Source organism: Plectropomus leopardus, chromosome 8, assembly GCF_008729295.1.
Source record: "Plectropomus leopardus isolate mb chromosome 8, YSFRI_Pleo_2.0, whole genome shotgun sequence".
NCBI lineage: Eukaryota > Metazoa > Chordata > Actinopteri > Perciformes > Serranidae > Plectropomus > Plectropomus leopardus.
Genome location: NC_056470.1, coordinates 15505066 through 15527891, shown reverse-complemented (window position 1 = coordinate 15527891; position 22826 = coordinate 15505066). Strand labels below are relative to the sequence as shown.

General features: G+C 43.0%; 1 protein-coding gene across 5 annotated transcripts in view; it reads left to right on the top strand.

Moving 5' to 3' along the window:
• The window catches only part of rerea (arginine-glutamic acid dipeptide (RE) repeats a), a 152647-nt gene extending 137075 nt beyond the window's left edge, over positions 1–15572 (top strand). For 3 of the 5 annotated variants that reach the window (XM_042491197.1, XM_042491196.1, XM_042491200.1), the window contains 11 exons: positions 4295–4457; positions 4560–4652; positions 5213–5412; positions 6435–6596; positions 6680–6793; positions 6891–8269; positions 9890–10112; positions 10203–10923; positions 12826–12999; positions 13111–13291; positions 13380–15572. In XM_042491197.1, coding sequence (XP_042347131.1) covers positions 4295–4457; positions 4560–4652; positions 5213–5412; positions 6435–6596; positions 6680–6793; positions 6891–8269; positions 9890–10112; positions 10203–10923; positions 12826–12999; positions 13111–13291; positions 13380–13413 — 3444 coding nt within the window. In that variant the 3' untranslated portion in view covers positions 13414–15572. The remainder of the gene's footprint in view (positions 1–4294; positions 4458–4559; positions 4653–5212; positions 5413–6434; positions 6597–6679; positions 6794–6890; positions 8270–9889; positions 10113–10202; positions 10924–12825; positions 13000–13110; positions 13292–13379) is intronic. The other 2 variants (XM_042491198.1, XM_042491201.1) reach the window with 1 other exon arrangement.
• The last annotated feature ends 7254 nt before the right edge of the window (positions 15573–22826 follow it).

Genomic DNA, 22826 nt, shown 5'->3' with positions numbered 1-22826 from the left:
CATTGCTGTGCATAATCTTGAACTCCCATTTCACACGCACTTTTATGTAGACGACCATTTTAAGTGGCAATAAGCGAAATGGAAGCCCTGAGTGTCGTGATAGGAGGGTAAGCCCTTTCCTTGTCGGATAATCCACTGGCCAGAAAGCTCCTGCAGATGGAAGCAGTCTAAAAGGCCTTATAATACTGAGCTTATGTTGTCACTATCTCATGTACTGCGGAGCGGCAGCACACTCTGTACCGCTCTGCAGTGATTTAGTGGACTGGAGGAAAATTATGGTGCGGAGGCCGGGGCCAATCTAGATTTCTATTTCAAGTATCTCCATGAATTTTTAGCGGGTACTGGTGAACTGTTTTAGATGCAGGTTTGTGCAATAAGGTCTGATTTACTGTTGTCTTTATTTGAAGTAAAAATGCCAACTTTGCTTAGAAGCCTCGCACACACAACTGGCTAAACACCCAATCATGGGGAAGAAACACAAGGTAAATGAAAGTGTTGCTGTGGGCATATGGCAGCATGACAAAGTGACTTTGATAGAGAAAAGTACGCAGTCAGTGTGTGAGATCGGACATATGTGACTTCAGGGGAACTGAATTTGACGTGCAGGCAGGCTGAAAGAGGTACTCTATCAATCTCTGTTTGACACTAATTTACAACACAAAGCCTTTCTCAACCACGGGAACGCTGTGTTCATATTTAACTGCACTTCACTCACAGACATCGTTATGCAACTCCACATCAAGCTTTACCTCCATCATCGTGTTCAAAATCTGCATTCAGACTGTAAAGGTAAATTAGAAAACAAACATTACAAAAAGTTAGCTTTTTTTTTTACAATGTAACCTTTAAACATCTGGACAACATCAGTTTTTCTGTGCTGTGTTCAGAAGGGCATTTAAACCTCTGAAACCTAAGAGAATTGGTTTAATTTTTTTTAGCAAACATGGGGGAAAACATAATGTGCAACTTGGCAAGAAATTTCGTGCAAATTACAAAAAAAAAAGTCAAAGGTTACAAGGAAATTACCTAAAAAATAGATGGGGTGGATCAAAAATATCAAGAAAACCTATCCAGAAAACTACATTTATAATTCTTATGATTATATCTTTAAAATTATGTCACAGAAAAACATTTTTTTTGTAATTTCCTTGTAACTTTTTGCTAATTTCTTGCTCATTTTATAGCCATTTCTTCCATATTTTTGAAGGTTAATTGAGGGAAAGCCCAGGGCCCAGATGGTATTTCCTCTTTGTTTTTTTTTGGTTTTTTTAATTAAATGTATTCACTTTTCAACTCAATAAATTCACTCAAATTCAAGGCTCCTTCTTTTGTTTTCCACCAACCGCTAATATCCTGCTACACCAGTTCATCGGTGCACCTGTTAATTCCCATTCAAAAGCCCAAGTTAATGTTTTCATTAGCCCCTGCTTAATGTAATGGTACTTGACACAGTGTAAGTGATGGAGAGGCAGGGTGACCTTTCCCCGTGTCTGCCAAGCTGTTGTTGAGGCCGTGTAGTTGTCAGCCTGCAGCGAGGAGCCAGAGAGGCACTGCTGAGAACAGTCATTAAGCACAGAGCAAAGCCAGCGCTCGGCACCACTCGACACTTTTGATCTGCACATTTCAATTAGATTTCACATCAGGACGCCTGCCTTCCCTCAGTTAGCACCTGCGCCCTGCCTTCCCAACTGGCCGGCGCAGGCTGAAGAGGGAGGCGCACAGGAAACAACAAGAAAGTTCTCTTTAGCAGGCTAAAATAGATGCATGAACACATGGCAACTTAATAGAGCTGTTCCGGTGATACAGACGTTACTAGCTGCTCTGTTCTTGCCATGACTGTGAACATTAAAAAGAATTTCCATAAGTAGAAGGTTCATTTTTTCTTCTTTATCCGACTGATTTCTCTGTTTTAAAGTACTGATTTGTCTCTGCTGAGCTTCTACATGTGGAACCGTTCCCAGTATCCAGATGTGCTCATCTGCAGCAGTCTTGAGGTCTTAAAAAACCCTCGCACAAGCTGTGGGGCTCGGGACAGTTTTACTCGGGAGCACTGACTCTGCCATCGCAGGGAGCAGCACCTTAATTTACCCTGAAATATGAGAAAGTTTCACTGAGCTCAGACACCCTCAGTAAATGTTCCCAGCACTGCTTTGCCTGATAAGACAGAGTCCTACAGCCACTGGTAGATATGAATTACCCCTAAGAGGCACATGAAGGGAGATCTTATTAAACAAGCCTAAGCCCACTGAGTGGAGCCTTTTCTGCCAATCAAAGTGGTGATTGAGTTTCTTAATGTCAGATACTCACACGACTTGTTGAGGCGATAAAGGAGCAAACACCGGTCAATCCCTGACCTGTGTTTCCTCACAGTACACAACAAAAAAAAAAACAGCTAGCCTCAAGTAGTGTTGCATTTAATGAGATAAGAAATTAAAGTTGCAGTTACCTTTATGTTTCTTCTAATACCAGCCTTTAATACTTTGAAATAGCTGGCTTTATTACAATGTTAAGTCCTCTTCTTGTTCAAAGAGTGTTAAAGGAATATTTTATACACAAAATGAGCATTTCAACAGGTTATTTGTCCCCTCAGTCTGTCAACCTATTAAATCAGAGTATGGCTTCAGGTAACTTAGGTGGAACTCTGAGTGTATTACGTAATGAGTAATATGTTGTACTGCATCCACTTTTTGTAATGTTTGTTGTGATTTGTAACATCTGTTGTATGATTTTGTTGTTTCGTTAATTCTTTTTTTTTTCTATTTAAGTTGACTGTTGATGTCCTGGGAAGCAAGACAAATTTCAATTTTTTTCTGGCAAAAAAATTAAATGAAATCAAAATTTGTATATCAGTTAGTCATGTGGTGTTACCTTGAATTAATATGACTCCGCACAAAATGGGATCATATTGAATTATTGATTGATTTGGGACCACATCTAACTACAGCAAAACTAGTATATCAAAACAACTAACTCTCTAACATCTCGTGCCGAATAATCTGAGTCTCCTTTATCCAGTCCTAAGCTCAGTGCTTCCCAAACACATATATTTTCATTTTTATATCTCTTATGGTCCCCAATCAATCATAAATCAATATGTTCTCAGTTTTGCGTGGAGGCATGTGAGAACAACAAAGTTTTCATTACAAATTCAAGTAAACACAACATGATTTATTAATCAGCAAATGGTCATTTTAAAGTTGAAGTATTCCTTTAAGTGAGCATTTTGTAGCTACTTACAACTTTGCTCCATTTCATCATATCTTTTCCTACCGTTGTTTGTCTTGCAACATTTTGATACACGATGTTAAGCTGTTGCTGAAAAGCTGTTAATGCATTTCAGAGAGCAACGCACTGACTAATTTATGTCAAGTTTCTCAGCTGAGGTGGAGAAGGAAAACAATCGATAGCCATTAAACCCTGGGAGCTTTGTTGAGCAGCAGTTTAACAGACCTCAGACAGTGGATGGGTGCCCTCTGGGCTGTAAAGATTACAGGTGACTTACTGCTCACCCAACAGTCACACCACACCTTCATGAATTTGTTATAGGACCACTAGTTCATGGCGTGGCGGAGCAGGGCAAAGCCCCAAAGGAAACAACATAATTGTGCCTGACTCCTGTCGCCAATTTTCAAGGCTTGTGTGTTATGAGTGTGGCCGGAAAGCGGCAGTTAATATGCACAGGCTGCTTCAGCAAAGTGCTTTCTGATCCATGATTGCGTGTGTTAATGTTTCAGTTGGGTATTGATTTCCTGGCGGCCTTTTGTACACTGGATTTATCCGCCTCGCTCGCTGGCAAGCGCGCCCCTCCGAATGTTTGATTAAAGTTCAATTGACTCTTCCAGTGAAGGGGCGAGGAGCCATTTCACTCCCTATTTGTAGCGCCAAAGCTCTGCCTGACATGTTCTTTTGTTCCCATTCAAGCTCCTGCCACCCAGGCAGCCACCAATGCACTGATCCTAATATCCCTGCATTCAGCGAGCCTCCTCGCCTAATCCTGGGACAGACAGGGCCACAGCATAAACATGCCTGGCCAGCTACAAATCCTGGCATGGACTTGCCCACTCCATGGCCTTTCACTGTGAAATACTGTGCTGACTGCTAATGTGTGTTTTCCACATATTTTTTTCAGCCGAACTGCAGATATTTCACAGTGACTATTTTTCAACAACCTGGACAAATAGACCTTTAATTCCTCTAAATTCAGTCACTTCAAAAGTGATGCCTCCTTCTCCTGTCAGTGCTCTTGTGATTTATTTGCTCATTTTAACTGAATTTGTTCTGGGTGTCATTACAGGGGGAGCTTATTACCTTCTACTACTATTGGAAAAAGACCCCCGAGGCAGCCAGTTGTCGAGCCCACCGCAGACACCGCCGCCAGCCCGTCTTCCGCCGCATCAAGACGCGAACCGCTTCAACTCCTGTCAACACTCCCTCGCGCCCCCCCTCCAGCGAGTTCTGTACGTATATTCGACCCCCACAATGACAGCCACAAAAGAAATGACCTGATACGTTCTGGTGTTAGAGCGACCTATATGAAGAGTTTTTTCTCTTTCTTCCAGTGGACCTCAGCTCAGCCAGCGAAGATGACTTTGACAGCGAAGACAGCGAACAGGAGCTGAAGGGCTACGCCTGCCGCCACTGTTTCACGACCAGTAAGACACCACAGTCCACATTTACAGACACTCTCACTGGTCGTATGGACTTGTTTGGCTATTCCTGTTCTGATTAGGATCAGTGTGAAGCTGCACAACACAGCGCTGTGTGACAGATGGGCATCAGAAGATGTCAGGACTAATTTGATCAAATCAGACATGAGCCCACAGCTCGTTCACTCTCTCCACCTCATTATCTTTCCCCTCTCTCCACACAGCTGGCTCCCAGTGCCAGGCTCCCATCTGATCACACTTAGGTTACTGCCATCACAACTAGGGTGGCTAATAGCTTTAGCTTTATAGTGTTAACCCATGTAGACCTTATTAGTTTATCACTGAACATTTGAATGCAGTCTGTAGCAGAGCACATGTATCATCATCGATTCATCTCCAGCACGAAAGTGATTTATCTCATTAGATGTTAAACAACAAAGTTACTCAATGATGTCCTCTATATTCTGCAGTAATACTGTAGTTCTGAGATCATTTCTTTGTGTTGTGTGTACCCCTCACCGCCTGCGAGAGTGTGTTATTTCACAACTGTAAATGGCTTTCCTCAGCCTCCAAGGACTGGCACCACGGGGGCCGGGAGAACATCTTGCTGTGCACAGACTGCCGCATTCACTTCAAGAAGTACGGTGAGCTGCCCCCCATAGAGAAGCCTGTGGACCCGCCGCCATTTATGTTCAAACCTGTCAAAGAGGAAGAGGATGGACTCAGCGGGAAGCATAGCATGAGGACCCGACGGAACCGAGGCTCGGTGCGTGCACTCATCTATCCATCTATTTTCCCCTTCAGGAACCATGACCTCAGAGTCATCCCCGGAGCCAGACCACAAAAACTATCATCTCAAGACAAGAAGTGTTGGGACATGCATTGTTTCATGCATTTGCTTTTATAAACAGGGTTTCTGGAAAAGTCATGAAATTTCTCAATTATGCTTTCCAGGCCTGGAAAAGGAATGGACAAAGTTAAAAACCTTTTGGAAAAGTCATTACATTTTGTTGTGTGTAATGAAGTTGTTAGTGTAATCCTCTGGGGATAACCTTTCTTATGTAACATAACAGCAAATTTATTTTCTGTAGCTGTCGATTACAGGTGGGGGGAAACTTGTTATGGTATACTGTCAGGATATTTTTGCGTGGCGTTATCGAATCAAATCAACACCAAGCATTGATATTTTATTATATAAATTGTTAATGTTGCAAAAACAAATTAAACTTTTGGAAGCCTTCTAGAATAATAAATCAATTTCTTTAGACAAAAACAGATTTTGATAAAGTTTTCCATTCATTTGCAGTTTAAAAAATAAATTATAGTATCAGTTATCACAATTTTCATCATATCACAAAACATTTACAATCACAGTAACATTGTATTTAGAGCTGGGTATCATGATAATAGCATTGTGTGGGCCTCTGGTGATTCCCACCCTTACTGCTAATGTTTTGCAGCTCTAATGTGCGTAAATGTGTGATGTTTTGTTTACCATCATGTACGTTTCTTCATTTTCTCCCTTTATTCTATCTCTCCCTTGCTGTATGCCAGCAAGTTGAAATTAAGTTTGAATAGACTTTCAATCTGATAATTAAAAAAAAAAAACACCAAGCAAGTTAGGTAACAAAAACATTACTATGGGTAGTAAAGTTTTGAAATTTTGTCCATGAAAATGTGTGGGAACTCAGTAAAATATTCTGAAAAGTTGAATTTGGACTTGAGAGGGTATATATCTTAATTTCAAATCATACGGAGCTCTAATATTACTGTTGCATCTGTTATTAGATGTCGACGCTACGTAGTGGTCGTAAGAAGCAGACAGCCAGTCCTGATGGCAGAGCCTCCCCAACCAACGAGGATTTGCGTTCCAGCGGACGTACCTCTCCCAGCGCTGCAAGTACGGACAGCACTGACAGCAAGACAGACTCCATGAAGAAGCCGAGCAAGGTAAACAAAGAATAAACTTTATTTTTATACTCATTTATCTCTGTTAAATGTACCCTAATGGCTCTGCTGCTTTGGCTCCACAGAAGATTAAAGAGGAGGCTCCTTCACCTTTGAAGAGTGCCAAACGGCAGCGAGAGAAGGGCGCCTCAGACACAGAGGAGCCCGAGAGAGCCAGCGCCAAAAAGTCCAAGACACAAGTGAGTCTGGTGCTTGTTTTGCTGTTGGGATGCGTTTCAGTGGAATGCAGAGACCTGGTGTGTTGATACTCATCCTTCTCTCTCCTCCGTCCCTCAGGAGCTGAGTCGGCCAGACTCGCCCTCAGAAGGAGAGGGGGAAGGGGAAGGCGAGGGCGAGAGCTCTGATGGGCGCAGCATCAACGAGGAGCTCAGTAGCGATCCTAAAGACATTGACCAGGATAACCGGAGCTCCTCCCCGAGCATCCCCAGCCCCCGAGACAATGAGAGCGATTCAGACTCGTCAGCCCAGCAGCAGCAGCTCCTGCAGAGCCAGCACCCTCCAGTCATCCAGTGTCAGCCAGGCACATCCGCCGCCTCCTCGGCACCTCCTCCACCTGCAGCCTCAGCCCCCTCACTGCCCCCACAGGTCTCCCCCACAGCGGCCCCCACCTCTCTACCTCCCCAGCCTCTGCCCCAGGCAAGCCCGATGTCTCTCATCCAGTCAGGAGCGTCCCTTCACCCTCAAAGGCTTCCCTCTCCACATTCACCTTTGACTCAGGCTCCACCTCCTGGCCCCCCAGTCCCACCTCAGTCATTACCCAGCTCGCATCACGGGCCCATGCCGCCCATGCCGCATCCACTGCAGCCTGGCCCCTCACACATGCCTCACCCTCACTCCATGCCCCCTCAGGGCTTCCCTGTGGGTCAGTCTCAGGTCCCACCCCTGCCAATCCCCGGCCAATCACAGCAGAGGCCGCACACGCCTCCTTCCCAGTCCCAGTCATCCGCTCAGAGTGGAGGTCAGCCTCCCAGAGAGCAGCCGCTGCCCCCCGCCCCAATGTCCATGCCGCCCATCAAGCCCCCGCCAACCACACCCATCCCTCAGATACCCAACCCACAGTCCCACAAACACCCACCCCACGTGTCGGCGCCTCCATTCCCTCAGATGCCTTCAAACCTGCCTCCACCTCCCGCCCTCAAGCCCCTCAGCTCTTTATCCACCCACCATCCTCCATCAGCACACCCGCCTCCCCTGCAGCTCATGCCTCAGGGGCAGCAGCTTCAGCCTCCGCCAGCCCAGCCTCCAGTTCTCACTCAGTCCCAGAGTCTCCCACCATCAGCCAGCCACCAACCTCCTCCGCCTCCTCCTTTGCCGCCCTCCGCAGCAGCCTCACACCCCAACGGGCCACCACAGCCGCCATTCTCGTCTCATCCTTTCAATACAGTTCTACCTCCAACCGGCCCTCCTCCATCCTCATCAAACTCTATACCCGGTATACAGCCTCCATCTTCCTCCGCTCCGCCCTCTTCCATCTCCATGCCACTGCCTGCCTCGGTCACTTGTGCCGGCCCGGGACCGGTACTCCCACCTGTACACATCAAAGAGGAGCCTCTGGACGAGACAGAAGAGCCAGAGAGTCCTCCACCCCCACAGAGAAGCCCCTCCCCCGAGCCTACCGTCGTCAACACGCCCAGCCACGCCAGCCAGTCAGCACGGTGCGTGTACAAACACAAAAACTACCAAAACAATCGTCGCTTTTACAGCGACATCATGACATAGGCCTGCATGAAGTCCCCCGTGCACTGCCCTTGCATTATTACACAGGGTTTCCACAGATCCTTAAAAAGTCTTAAAAGGCATTGAATCCATTAATCTAAAAATAAAGCCTTAGCATTAAAATGTTCTTAAATAGATCTTTCAAAAGTCTTAAAAAAGAAAAGACAGGAAGTAATATTTTTAAATTATTTTCCTGATGTTGCATTGTAAACTCAAAATAGTAAAGAATGCCTCTCGCATTAACATCAAAAAGTTAAAAAAAAAGTTTTATGTCAGAATAAATATGTTCGATTCATGTTTTTTCTTCAGTTTTGGTTACCGTAAAATTGTTGTTACATTTATTTCTGAGTGGTTTAAAAAGAAAAGTCATAAAAAGTCTGACGTCACACCTTCTTAAAGCTGTAGGAACCCTGTTTTTACAGAACCAAACGACAGCAGCGTCACACTGCTTCTGTGTGTGAAAACACAGCTTCACGGTATCCTGCAGTCAAAAGAGGCATGACGGGCGTGACGTGTAACACAGCAGCAGCGACCTGTACTGTGATATAAAATATATGCAGCAGCAGAGCTTTCTAAACAATAACAAAGGCATAACATATCGATAACAATCATTTGCCTTCTGTTATATGGCGGCTGATCTGGTCGTCTGCTCAGAGGGGAAGAAGCCCAAAATCTTATTGTTTTCCCAGTTTGCAGACATTTACGGCCGCTGTTCTTTTATTATATTAGCTGCTAATTGCTATCAACTGCTTTTTAAATCTCCCGCGGTGGGTCGCAAACACACAAACACAACGTCAAAACGTTCCACCTGTGCCACCCATCGCCGCGTCTCTCTGGCTGTCTCCTTGCTGGTTGCTGTCTCCTGTCTCTTGTACATACAGAACAGCGAGGCAGCATAACGACCTGATATTTCCGCCTTAAACAGGCAGAGTAAATGAATCTCTGAAAAAGAGAAACGACACCTGCACAAGCTGTTATTTATCAGCAGTCTGTTGAGCTGCTTGCTGTCTTGTCTGGGGATGCTGATTAGCTCTCAAACACATCCAACAACAAAGAGTGTCTGCCTTCAGATTTTAAGGCTTTGATGTAAGCAACAAATCGAATGTCCTCAGCAAAACAGGCATCCAAGGCCACAATTAGCCCTGAGCTCTGAGGGGCTGATGGCGAGGAATTATCGGGGATGGAGAGCAGGGAGATTAATTACAGTGAGATGCGGGTGAACCGAGGCATCTGAATATGAGTATCTGTAGTTGCCTTGTGCTTAAGTGGCTCTCAGACTGCCAATGAATAGCAATGAGGGTTTTAATACATACTCAACGTAGCAGCAAAAGTGAATGCCAAGGGAGTTTGTTTCCTTTTGAATAATGGACCAGTGTAAGCTAATACAAGCTGTCTTTTCATCTAATGGGACATTATCCTGCCATTCAGCGTGCAAAATTAACAGGAATATCTCTCCAGCCCATTTTGTTTTCTTTGTAACAAGTATTCATTTATGAACTAGAACATCCCTCCATTTTTCTGAGTAAATATTGAATGTTTTATCTCCGCCACGACCACAGGTTCTACAAGCACCTGGACCGGGGTTACAACTCGTGTGCTAGGACAGATTACTACTTCACTCCACTGGCTTCGTCCAAACTGGCCAAGAAGCGAGAGGAGGCGCTGGAGAAAGCTAAGAGGGAAGCAGAGCAGAAAGCAAGAGAAGAGAAAGAGAGAGAGAGGGAGAGGGAAAAAGAGCGAGAAAGAGAGCGGGAACGGGAAAAGGAAGCGGAGCGAGCTGCGGTGAGTGGTTTTGTTTGTCTCCCTTTAGTTTGCCAGTGGTCAATTTTTTTTCCTTTAAATGTGACTAAACATGCTGTTCTCTCCTCACAGAAAGCCTCCAGTTCCTCTCATGAGGGCAGAATGGGTGAACCTCAGATGGCCGGCCCCGCCCACATGCGTCCACCCTTCGACGGCCCCCCCACAACGATCGCAGCTGTGCCTCCATACATCGGCCCCGACACCCCTGCCCTGCGCACCCTCAGCGAATACGCCCGACCCCACGTCATGTCCCCCACCAATCGAAACCACCCCTTCTTTGTGTCCCTCAACCCTGCGGACCCGCTGCTGGCCTATCACATGCCCAGCTTATACAACGCCGACCCGGCCATGCGGGAGCGCGAGCTACGAGAGCGGGAGATGCGTGAGAGGGAGATTCGTGAGAGGGAGTTGAGAGAAAGGATGAAACCTGGTTTCGAGGTTAAGCCTCCAGAGATGGACACGCTCCACCCCTCCACAAACCCCATGGAGCACTTTGCCCGGCATGGGGCCATCACGTTGCCCCCCATGGCCGGCCCTCACCCTTTCGCCTCCTTCCATCCTGGCCTGAACCCATTAGAGCGTGAGCGGCTGGCCCTCGCTGGGCCCCAGCTGCGGCCAGAAATGAGCTACCCAGAGAGGCTGGCCGCAGAGAGACTCCATGCTGAGAGGATGGCCACGGTGGCCAACGACCCCATCGCCCGTCTACAGATGTTCAACGTCACGCCACACCACCACCAGCACTCGCACATTCACTCGCACCTCCACCTCCACCAGCAAGACCCTCTTCATCAAGGTAAACGAAAGCCCTGCTCACATGAATACACGCTTATGTCACCACCATACAACACATAACAACTGTACAACAATATCATATATTTTAGTCTATGTAAATATACGTATTGAAATAAGACATAATATTATCAATTCTGGGAAGATTTCAGGCTGTAAATTGCTGATTGTTTAGCAAATGCAGTCGTGATATCAAAAATGTGTTTGGTCAGGTTGCAAATTGCAAGTGTTGTTAAGATTTTTCTTTTCTGGTCTTAACTCTCGCAATTACAACCATTTTTTAAGAGTTGCTTTTTATATTTCCTGTAATAGATATCTTATTGAGACATTTTCGCAGTCTAGTATTCTCTTTATGTTTATCAAACAGAAATGTTGCTGTAACAGCATTTAGAAATGGGATCAATGAAAAATCAAATTCAAACATTTCAGTATCTTCCACACACTTTTACAGACATATTCAACATGTTTTTAATGCATTATTCTTTTATGTATTTGTATATTTGTAAAAGGATTTATGAATAATTTAGCTCCTTTTTCTGAATGTTTTAATGTGTGATATGGATGTTAATGTGTAATGTCTTTACTTATGCATTTTATGTGGAAAGGGAGATTGTATTATCAACACAGATGAGAAAAAATACTTGGTATATATCAATATATTAAATTAAAGTAGTAGAGGACCCAACCTTGGACACTCCAATAATTAGTTGTTACATATACAAAATGCAGCAATTTTAGGACACAAATTCATTTGTTATTTAAACCGAGAGCAAACCATTTTAGTAAAACATTATTATATACATTATTTTTTCAATGAGAATATTGGGATGATGGATGGGGTCACATTTTTAATCAGAAGTAGTGTTGTCACAATGCTGGAAATTCTAACTTTAACACAATACCTTAAAAAATACTGATATTTTATTCCATTTTTTGTTTCCAAGGGAGAAATTCAATTCAATTTTATTTATATAACTCAGTATCACAAATCACAGTTTTGCCTCACAGAGCTGTCTTTAGATCCTCAAAACTGCTTCCCCCCAAAACATTTAATGGACAAAATTGACATTGGGTCCATACAGGTTAAACTTTGTACTGAAAGATAAATATAACACGATTTTAGCATGACATTAACTTTAATAAACGTGAACAAAAAGAGAGAGCGAGAAAGTGCAGTTAGTACTGCTGTATTGGTACTGCAGAAAATAAACACTGAAATCCTCAATATTCAGAATCTATGTATCAATAAATCAATATTTTTGACAACACTGATTAGAGAGAGTAGAAATGTTGCTAACCAGTTCAACTCTGTGCTTCAAGTTTTTAGGAAAAAGTTTTTTTTAGGAATCTTAAAGAAAACTAAAAGACGGATGAGAAATAGGACAGATAGGAATTAGGGTGCCCTGTGTTTGTTATAAGTTAAATAATGTTCAATAAGAAAGTTTTGAGGAGGTTATTATAACTTAAATATCTTGTGTTGTGATTTGAATCAAGTTGTCTGTGAATACAATTATACATTTAATATATATTACTTCTCTCATAACAGTGAGGAGTGAACAGAAGGGACTTGAATTCGGAATAATTCATTCCACCTTTTCTAGTTTCGGTATTTAACCGCATGATCTGACATTCTACCTCATATTTTATTGTCTCTGTATTAACGTACAGCATTGACATATGAGATTGGATTAAAGCATCATTATGTCCTCATTACATTTCTGATGGAGCCAGCAGATGCTTCACAGTGGATAAATATAGTAAAGTCGTCCCTGCACTCTTTTGGTCAACCTTGAGAGGAGTAACATTATATTAAGCTGTGTATCACTAATGCCTGCAGCATGCACTGTTTGTGATACACTGTCGTGAAATGAGTGCACCCTGAACCTAAGACTCTGACGCCCAGAAGGTGGTGGTGAATGTCTTGTGTGTCCTCCAGGCTCGGGGGGCCATCCACTGGCAGTAGATCCCCTGGCAGCAGGACCTCACCTGGCTCGCTTCCCTTACCCGCCCGGCGCCATCCCCAACCCTCTCCTTGGTCAGCCGCCACATGAACACGAGATGCTGCGCCACCCAGTCTTCGGTAAGGCTCTCTGCCAACATCATCTCTCATTAACAGCAGTATCACATCCAATCTATCAATCTGAGCTCTGCCAGATCGCCTGATCAAATCTTTGGTCTGTGCCTCGTCCAGGTACTCCATACCCACGGGACCTACCAGGAGGTCTGCCACCACCCATGTCCGCAGCCCACCAGCTGCAGGCCATGCATGCCCAGTCCGCTGAGCTCCAGAGGCTGGCCATGGAGCAGCAGTGGCTCCACGGACATCATCACATGCACGGAGGACCACTCCCCGGCCAGGAGGACTACTACAGGTCAGATAAGCAACACAGATTAGACCAAAAAACATTGAGATAAACTGAGTGCGTGTGTCCAAATGTTAATACTTTATTTGTGTTTCAGCCGGCTGAAGAAGGAAAGCGACAAGCAGCTGTAACCAGCCAGGGGAGGCAGCAACCGACAGGTGCAGGACACGGGAAGTTGTTACAGATTTCATCATTCAATTTGAAGAACAGAAAAAGGCCAAGTGGATCGTCTGAGAATTCTTCTGATATTTTCTTTTTTTTTTTTTTTTTTTTTTTTTTTTTTGGTTCCTGTCAAGGACTTTTTTTTTAATTATTATTTTTCAAGACATTGACTTTCTTTGGTATATAGCCAGTAGTGACAACGTCCTCAAGACTCCTGCATGACAAGCTTCCCTGACGTTTTTTTGTAGGTGCTAGAACAAGACACTGTGCTTATAAACAAAAAAAAAAAGACAAAACCGGTCAGGCCGTTTATGGAAAAATAACAAGTGCTATCTTAAACTCAACATTTATTTTAATACATTGTTGGAGGTTTTTCATAATTTTAAGAAAAGCTACAGCATGGCGTTTTTGAGTCTGTAAATAGTATATATAAACATATAATTATTATTATAATTATTATTATTACTAGGTGTGGACTCCAAACCAAGTCGTTTCAACCTCCAATATAATTGTTTTGAAGCATTATCCCTTGTTTCAGAGGGGATCACCATGGCATTATACGAGCAGTTTCTGAGAGAGTTGTGGTTCGGTTGTGACGTTCCTCTGACATCACTGTGTTAGATTTAGTCCCACATACATGATGTAAACCATAAAGCTGTCACACCCACATCCATTCATCACACACCTTTGACACGCAGCAGGTTGTCAGAATGTGTAAACTCAACGTGTTGAGTTGATGATTTGAAACACTTGAAGAGGTGACGCAGCCGTCACCGAGGCCTCTGCGGAGTGCACGCTGAAGCCGTGGATTCAAAAGAAAAACTAAAGTTTGCACTGAGAGCTCGAGCTCCACCCGATTGGTTTTTATCCTTTTGCCTAAAATCAATATTTAAGTCAACACGTTGGAGTGATTCGTCATAAATTTTTTGTTTTAACAGAGAATGATTTTAATTATGATTTTAAACATGTGGATGCCAGAAACACATTTGGCTCAACTGAAGAAATCTGACATTGCCACAAGTTTTTTTTTTTTTTTTTTTTTTAATTACCAGGACCTGAATTTTAACTTCACAATATCAGGAGCTGAACAGGACTTCAGGATTGTTTTAAAAGTGTGAATGGTTATGAGTCTGTGTTGTGGGTGTCCCCTCTTCTCCACCTGGTCCAGTCACGTCACGTTTGTTGCAGGGCTCACATGCGACTGAGTCATCCTCCAACTAGGCTGTAATAATGTTCACTGTGACACTAGAGGGGGGCCTGCCAACACGTGACCACCAGGAGGTAGAGGGTCGATGACTGTGTGTGAGCGCGCGTGTGTTTTTCGTCACAATGTTTTGCCTTGGTTCCTTAGGGATACACGCACACACTCCTGGGCCTCAGGAGCGGTGTGTGTTTGTGTGTGTGCCACTGACTGTTAAAAGTTGTGCTGACCTGTCATACGAGTGCACACGAGCCCAAGTTTTGTTTTTTCGCTGTAGCCATGACATGAGTTTCGCTTTTGTTCCATGCACTAAGACTGTTTGACCGTCATGGACATTTAGAAAACTGTGGCTTTTTTTTTTTTTAAATTTCAGTTAACCAAATGAAGAAACTGTACTTGCATTTTAAAAGTGACCATATCTTCCCTTGGAGCACTATAATTTACATTTAAACGCTTGCAAACATCAAATTCATGCACCACTCCCCCCTTTTTAAAAATCCAAAAAAGTCTCTGAAGCCCCGACAAGAAACCTGTCACTTTGTCTTGCCATCTCCCATCGATTTCTGTCTCTCTCCCGACGACGTACTCCTCATCGTCACCTTTGCCTCGTTTTCCTGACGGTTCCCTTGCCTTTTACTCCCTCTTTTTGTGTCTCCAAAACCTTTGATGTTAAGTGTTGTCAATGGTTTAGCTTCTTGTTTCAAAGCGGCAATAGCAGAATGTAAATTCTGACTGCTAAGATTTATATATATACTGGTATCTTGAAGCTTATTGTATATATGAGTAGTCGCCATGGGATGACACAATGTAAACAAAAAGTAGAAATAATAAGAAAAATTGTGAGTCCTGTGTTCTCTCCATTTGAGTATTTTGTAATTTTTTTGAAAAATTTGTGGAATTAAAATAAACGACTAAGTTACACCACAAGAAACGACTTTCTCTCTCTTTTTTTATGCCTTCTGATAAACATATTTGTTTGTGTGCTGAGGTAGAGCAGACTGCTAAATCCCATCAACCGCGAGACACAATAATCCTGTTTTAAGGGTAAACAATTTTGATTTCTCACTGCTCATTCGCTAAATGGAAAAGAAAGAGGGAAAGCAGAAAACACGCTTAATTCTCTGTTTTCTTTTTTACGTTTGTAATTCTCCAGCTGAGCAGAGAGACTGATGCTGGGTCTGTTTTGATAATACTCATGTCCTACATTTGCTCTTGAATAATAGAGTTTCTGCTTGACGGGAGAAATGTGTTACAGAATAGATCAAGCATTCCTGTTTCGTCTTTTTTTTTTTCAGGCTTCCATTTTCTCAGCTTCACAAACACTGAGCTTTAAGAGATCACCCCAGCAGCAGGTAGTAAATCTTGGAGCTGAATATTGCACTGCTATGGTATAATAACATCAAAGCCGGGCTAAGCCAGAAGGAACACTTACTCAGGCTGAGATGCCTTGCTATCAGCGGGGCAGGGCTGTCATTTCATCCTGTGTGTGTGGGGAGTGATAGACCAGCAATCTGTGATGGTGTGCCGCAGCGATGGCTGTCATTTTGAGAGGGAGCTATTATTCTACTGCTGCTCTCTGAAATGATGCCCTGTCCTCGGGAAAATTGAGGTTCCTTGGATGCTCTATCCTGGGGCTGTCATGTGACGGCCGCCTTGTGAGGAGGTGCTGCTTGTTGTCGCCAGCTCCCCTCACCTCCCCATAAGACACAACAAGACGTCAGAGCCGAGCAGCGCAGGCTGGTTGAATAATTCATCTCCCCTCCTCCTCCTCCTCTTCCTCCTCCACACCGGCGATGAAGCGACTGTGACTTGTGTCAACTCAAATCCTTCTCATAATACTGTGTGTACCCCTCAGGCAGGCACACAGGGATACGTAGTCTCAAAAAAAATCTGCTCTTTCTGTCTGAATAGCAATATGCCTTGTGCTGTTCTTGCAGTGTTATTGTATCTGTTGCAGCAGGTCTCGGACACAGAGCCTCCTCATCTCCTCCGTCCTCCTGTCATCCCTCTCGCTCCACTGGGCCTTCCTGCTGCAGAGTGTGATGCTCAGTGGCAGAGAGGAGCCTACATGCTATTAGTGCGTTCAGTCGGAAGGTAGCTGTGTTCCTTCAGCGGGTAGCTCTGCGGCCGCCCTGTTTATCTTAAAATGAGCTGTGCTGACACAGAAAGCAAATCTACTGTTGGTGTTATTCCTCACCCACTGTCTGAATTAGATACCAGAGACGTGATACTACATGTTGTGTGTAATTCTCCCAGAGACCATCACCTTGTTCTGTTAGTTTTATGTGTTTCTGCAGAATTAAAGGTCCCATATTATGCTCATTCTCAGATTCATATTTGTTTGTGTGGTTTCTACTTGAGCATGTTTCCATGCGTTAATGTTCGAAATACAAATTAGCTCACTCATACTGTCTGCCTGAATATGATTGTGTTCACTCTTATCTGAAATGCTGTGCGTGTGTGTGTGTGAAATGTTTTAGTGCCTGTCTTTTAAAGCTTTTAATGCTCTGATTGGTCAGCTTTTCCAGGTCTGCCACATCTGCACTGTAACAGCCATAGATTGTATAATAAAGATGGACGACATGACAGCTCCCAAAACTGAAGCCAAAACATCTCGATCATCCCGTGACTGCTGTATAGGTCATAAATCCCACTCCCTCCATATAGTGAATGGGACATGGGCCAAACTAAAAACTACACTACTACAGACCAAGTAATTTTTTCCCCAAAGATGGTTTCTTTCATTCTATGTTGTTCTTATCCCTCTGATGTTTGTTCAGTTGTTTGTTTTTCTGATAAGTTTGGTCTTAAGTAGTTATTTAATGCTATGTTATTTAATGCTGCAGTGTGCCCGCATTCAATGGTGCTGTTCGTGATTGGACGGATGGGTGTATGGGCGGGAACTCAACCAAGATGTCAGCAGCTGTCTGGGGGATATTTTGGCTTCAGTGTGTATAGTGAGATTAAGTGGGGACTCATCGTCCATCTATATATAAAGTCTATGATATATGGTATGGCAGCACTTTATACCTTTATATAGTATAATTGTGACATCACAACTTCACAGAAGTTTGGACGGCTTGTTTAAAAGCATAATTCATGAATACAGACTGTATTTCTCTGTGGGTTGAGTGTTTTGATACTTCAGTAGTATTTTTATAGTAGCTATATCTGCTTTATAATAAAAAACAAAACTTTAAATCTGACTTCTCACAATATGGGATCTTTAAAATCACTGGCTCTGTGGTTTCTGAATCAATATTCAGTGAGTTAGAAAACAAGCAACCCGTGGTTATGTAAAAAAAATCCATTCAATAAATTGAGCCCAGCTGTAGGAATTTGATGCATGCAAATAAAGGTAATTAAGCACATCTAAATTGCAAATGAGCTCATCTCAGATACGCATACATGCATTTTATTTAAAACAAGGTTGGTCCCTGCATTTCAAGCATCTGAATATGTATAGCAACGAAACAACCTTCAATTTCCAAGGAAAGGTTAAAGCAAGGTTTTCCTATAAAGCACTGGAATGATAACTACACCTGCGGGAATAAACTTTTAAAGCCTGCTATGTGGTGAAATACTCATGTTGCAGTCTGCTTTCAGGCACTGTAAAGTCAGAGAAAAAGGTCTGCCAAACAAGCCTGCTGCTTCACAAAAGACAGAAACATCCCTCAGATATACAGATAAAAGACCCAAAGTTTGTGCAGTGTCTCTGACCCTCTCATCCTCTACCTCAGTTAAAATCATCTCCCTCCTCACCAAACATGACTCATGGCTTCGTCCCAGGCCAGGTTTCTTCTTCAACTCTGTACACTTCAGTTGTGTGTATCAGTGTGTGGTCTGTGAGTTCAGAAGTTTAATGTGATTGTAAAAATGAAAAGGAAACAGATGGAACAACCTGCCAGGACATTTTTCATGGTCCGGGGATCTCTTTAGGTAAACTTTTAGTAATTAACTGCAAAGTTTACTTTTAGTGTTTCGGTGTTGCTCCTTTTACTTAAAGGGAAAACTACATATATTTGCTCTTACCTGTCGTGTTATTCATCAGTCTGGATTGTCTGTTGGAGTGGCTGTCTGTTGGAGGTATCTGCAGTAGAGATGTCTGCCTTCTCTCTAATGTAATGGAACTAGATGAAACTTGGCTCATGGTGCTCGAAGCGCCAAAAAAACATATTTTTGAAAAACTCAGCAGCAATGTCTCTTACAGAAACCATGATCCGGTTACTTAAGATAATCCAAAGACTGAGTAGGTTCATGTGCGAACTATTTTTTCTACCCATCTACAGAACTGTATTACTCCACTCAAGAGAGTTTACATCTACTGATGGATGAGAGGCTCGTGTTCATGACCACAGAAGATGTGAACGTCAATGGCGTCCTCCTCTGCTAAACTATAACTTTTGCTACCTCAGTGGTGCAAGGTGAGCTAGCAGTAGATGAGTAACATTTCTACAGCCGATATCTCACACAACACTTTGTACTTCAAACCAGAACTAGACTGATAAATAGCACTACAGGTAAGAGGAAAAATATGTCATTTTGATTGTGGGATTAACTTTAAACCTTGAAACTAAAGAAACATGAGTCTTATCAGTCATATCATCAAGATTTAGACACTGGAGCTACTTCATAACCAGCAAATAGGAAACTTGAAGCAATTCTTGCTTTTACTGTTGAATGAGGGTTTTCTGAAGGTAAGAGGAATAAATGTATTTTTATTTTGGGGTGCACTGTTCCTTTAAGTGACTGATCTGCATATTCCTTCACCACTGCTTTAATCTCCTACTACATTTAATTTCAGTGTAAAATATTATCCTTAAAAAAATAAAAATAAAAGCATTACTTTTTATTTCTGACATGCATTAAATGTATAGCTTTATCTACTTAGACCAACATTCTTTTATTTTATGTTCTGTTATAAGATATAAAGAGCATGTAAGGAGCCATTCTGTCATAGTCTCCTTCTTTGTCAAAACCTGGTGCCTACATTACCCACAATGCAACTTGATCACCAACAGTTGAGTCATTAGATTCAGGCGTGTTATGCTAGAGGTAGCTCGTGTAGCTTCAGGCTGCTAGCCTCTTGCAGAGATGAGGAGCAGACTACAGGTGTCTGGTAAGATCACTTCTTTCTAACTCCACACCAAGTTGGTTTGATTTTCAAACTTGTAGTCTTCAGCTCCAACCAGCACTGACACAAGTGACTTTAGCCACTGATCAGATTTCATGTTGCTCTCTCTGGAGCCACAAAAGGCTTCATGCACATTTTTTTTTTCACGTACGCAGTTGCCACCTGAAACCTGAAAACAACCTTTGGTGTGTTCAATTGTTGGAGTGTCCTTTGAATAAAAGATCTGAATACTACTAGCAACCAAGCAAGCAAAACTTATATAGCACATTTCATTCCAGGGTGAAGCACAATGTGATGTCAACAGACCATACAAGTGAATCAAATCCATTAAAATTAAAACTCATAACATAATAATTAAGATGAAGAAAAAACAAAAAAAGAGATACAAAGACATGCCAGTGACCACTGGTAAAAAAAAAAAAAAAAAAAAGTTGTTAAAATCAATAAAAACTCAAATTAGACCAACAGAAGAGGATAATAATGTGCAGCATAAGGAATGTCTTCAAATTAACTTTAATAGATAACACTGTTTGAGCACTTCTTTTGTCATCAGGTAACATGTTCAAAATTCACTGGAAGCCAGTGTAGTGACTTCAGCACAGGTGTTATGTGTGGTTAAAACCCTGGCAGTTGCATTTTAGAAGAGATGTAGTTTTTATTTTAGGTATTCCTGTGAGCAGCACATTACAGTAATCTAGCTGGCTAGACTTTACTATGCAGTAGAGGGCTGAGGTGGAGTGCTCAAGTTGTTTTTGAGAAGTTTAACTAACATCATACGAACACTGTGGCTCTACATTACATCTAGGTTGGACACGAATGAAAAGATTTTTGAAATAGAAGCAGGGGAGGATACGACAGCTCTGCATACCACAGCGTAATGTTTCAGGTCCATGAGGCGGCTGCCATTTTGATCCACCTTAATGTTCAATCCCTGCATGTGTGCTGCAATAACTCTCCCAGTGTGTGTGTGTGTGTGTCAGTTTATCTCTGTGTATCTGTTTGCATTGCTGCCTGCTGTGTGTTTGAGGCCTGGGCTGCAGCTCCCATGCGTCTAATGATATCCTGCTCTCACATTCCTGTCATCGCCGATCTGGATTCCCCCTTGTCTGCACCAGCAGATCAACCCAGTTCAGCCACTGGCCCGACCCGAGCATTCCTCACCCACTCCCAACACACACACGCCCTCAGGAGGCCTTTGCCGACGCCTACCGCAAACTTCACACACACACACACAGCCTCTCGTTCTCCTACACTCCTCTCCCTTCTGTTTCTATTGTCTCGAGTTAGATTTCAAGGGAACAGCCTGTAGCCAGAGTCTTTGGAACTCTTTGTTCACTAAAGCGTGCCAGGTTTGGTTCCTCGCTGGCAGAGGATAGACAATGCAAGGCTCGCACGCTAGACTTCCAGGCTCCTCTTTAATGTGTTGTCATAAAACATGCAGCTGGCAGAGACTTAACGTTCGGTGGGACTGTGTGCGGCTGCAGCACGCTGAGCCCTGGGTTTTGCCCTCCCAACTGTCCCCATGCATGTTTCTTTGTGCAAACGTCTGTGCACCGTCAGAGTCACACAGACCTGACATTTCAGATTCCTTACAGCACAACATTTCAATTCACCGCTCGCCCAGTGGAAAATCTGAGAGAGAAAGGAGACTGCTGGGGCTACAGTCCACAAAAATGTCCTCTACTGTCATCTCAGTATATTGGGACAGTGGAGGGATACTGGTTCTTTTGGCAATCCACTCCCTTAAATTTAGTTTTCAGATGAAAAGTAGACTTCAGGCAGTCATCTGATTTACTTCTCCTCTGCTTAAAGGGGAAATAAATTCAGAATGAATTGAAGAAACAGTCTGCATGCTGCCATGTGGCTTACCCTTAACCCCTTTAGTATAGTCATGAGGGTTTCATAACCTTTTATAACACAGAAACAGATTTGTTGTACTCCTGCATATACAAACAAATTATTTTAGCCCTTAAGCCAGAAAGTATATAATAAATCCCTGACAAATGTGCACAGACACTGGCTTAATGATATGCTTACGATAGATGAGTCTATTTGACATTATCAGCAACAAAAATAGCAGCATGTACCTGATGTACTTCAGTTTGCTCTGGTACTTCACGCAGGTGGTCGTAGTTTTTCTTTTTATGCCTCTACGTTGGCAATAGTCATGGCTGGAGCCGTTATGTTTTCGGGTTGTCCGTCCATCTCATTGTCGTGAACACAACATCTCAAGAAGGCCTTGAGTAGCCTAGGGTGGCACAGGCTACCCCTCAAATCTGATTGGCCACATCAGGTGTCTCCCCATCATGACTGGCTTTCTGCCCGGTCAGTTTGAGCTCATTTACAAGTAAACTGAATTTTCATTTATAGGTGCAATTCAGTTTTAAACCTGAGAGGCAGTAATGTGACAGAAAAGCAGGTATGGGTAGTGGAGACAAAAATGGTAAATTGAAGCTTTGCTGACGCGTGTGCCCACAGCAGCGTTCGTCCTTCATGTAATCCCTGCATCAGTCAGCGCCCCACTCGGGCCACCCAGTGAAAAAAATCTAGACAAGGCACTGAGTGGGTTTCCTCAAATTTGGCACAAACGTCCATTTAGACTCATGAATGAACTGATTAGCATTTAATGGTCAAAGGTCAAAGGTCACTGTGACCTCCCAAAACATGTTTTTGGCCTTAACTCAAGAATTCAGATGCTAATAACAAAGTTTTACACAAACATCTCATAGTACAAAATGATAAAGTGATGACCTTTTATATCTGGAAGGTCAAAGGTCAACTTCTCTAAGACATCATAATGCTTTGCAGAAACACTTTTCCTGCCATTACTCAATTAAACTCAGGAACATTGGGTTTTTTTTGTTTGTTTGTTTTTAATAAATTCTACATAGTATACTTTTAGCTTCTTTCTATAGGAGCACATACAGCCCAGAGAAACGAGGTTAGTTAAACCTGATCGATAAGATTTGTGAGCCAGTTTTTATGAGCAGAACACATGTATACTTTACAGTCTTGTGAGCTTCCTGTTTTGCAAATCACATTTATGG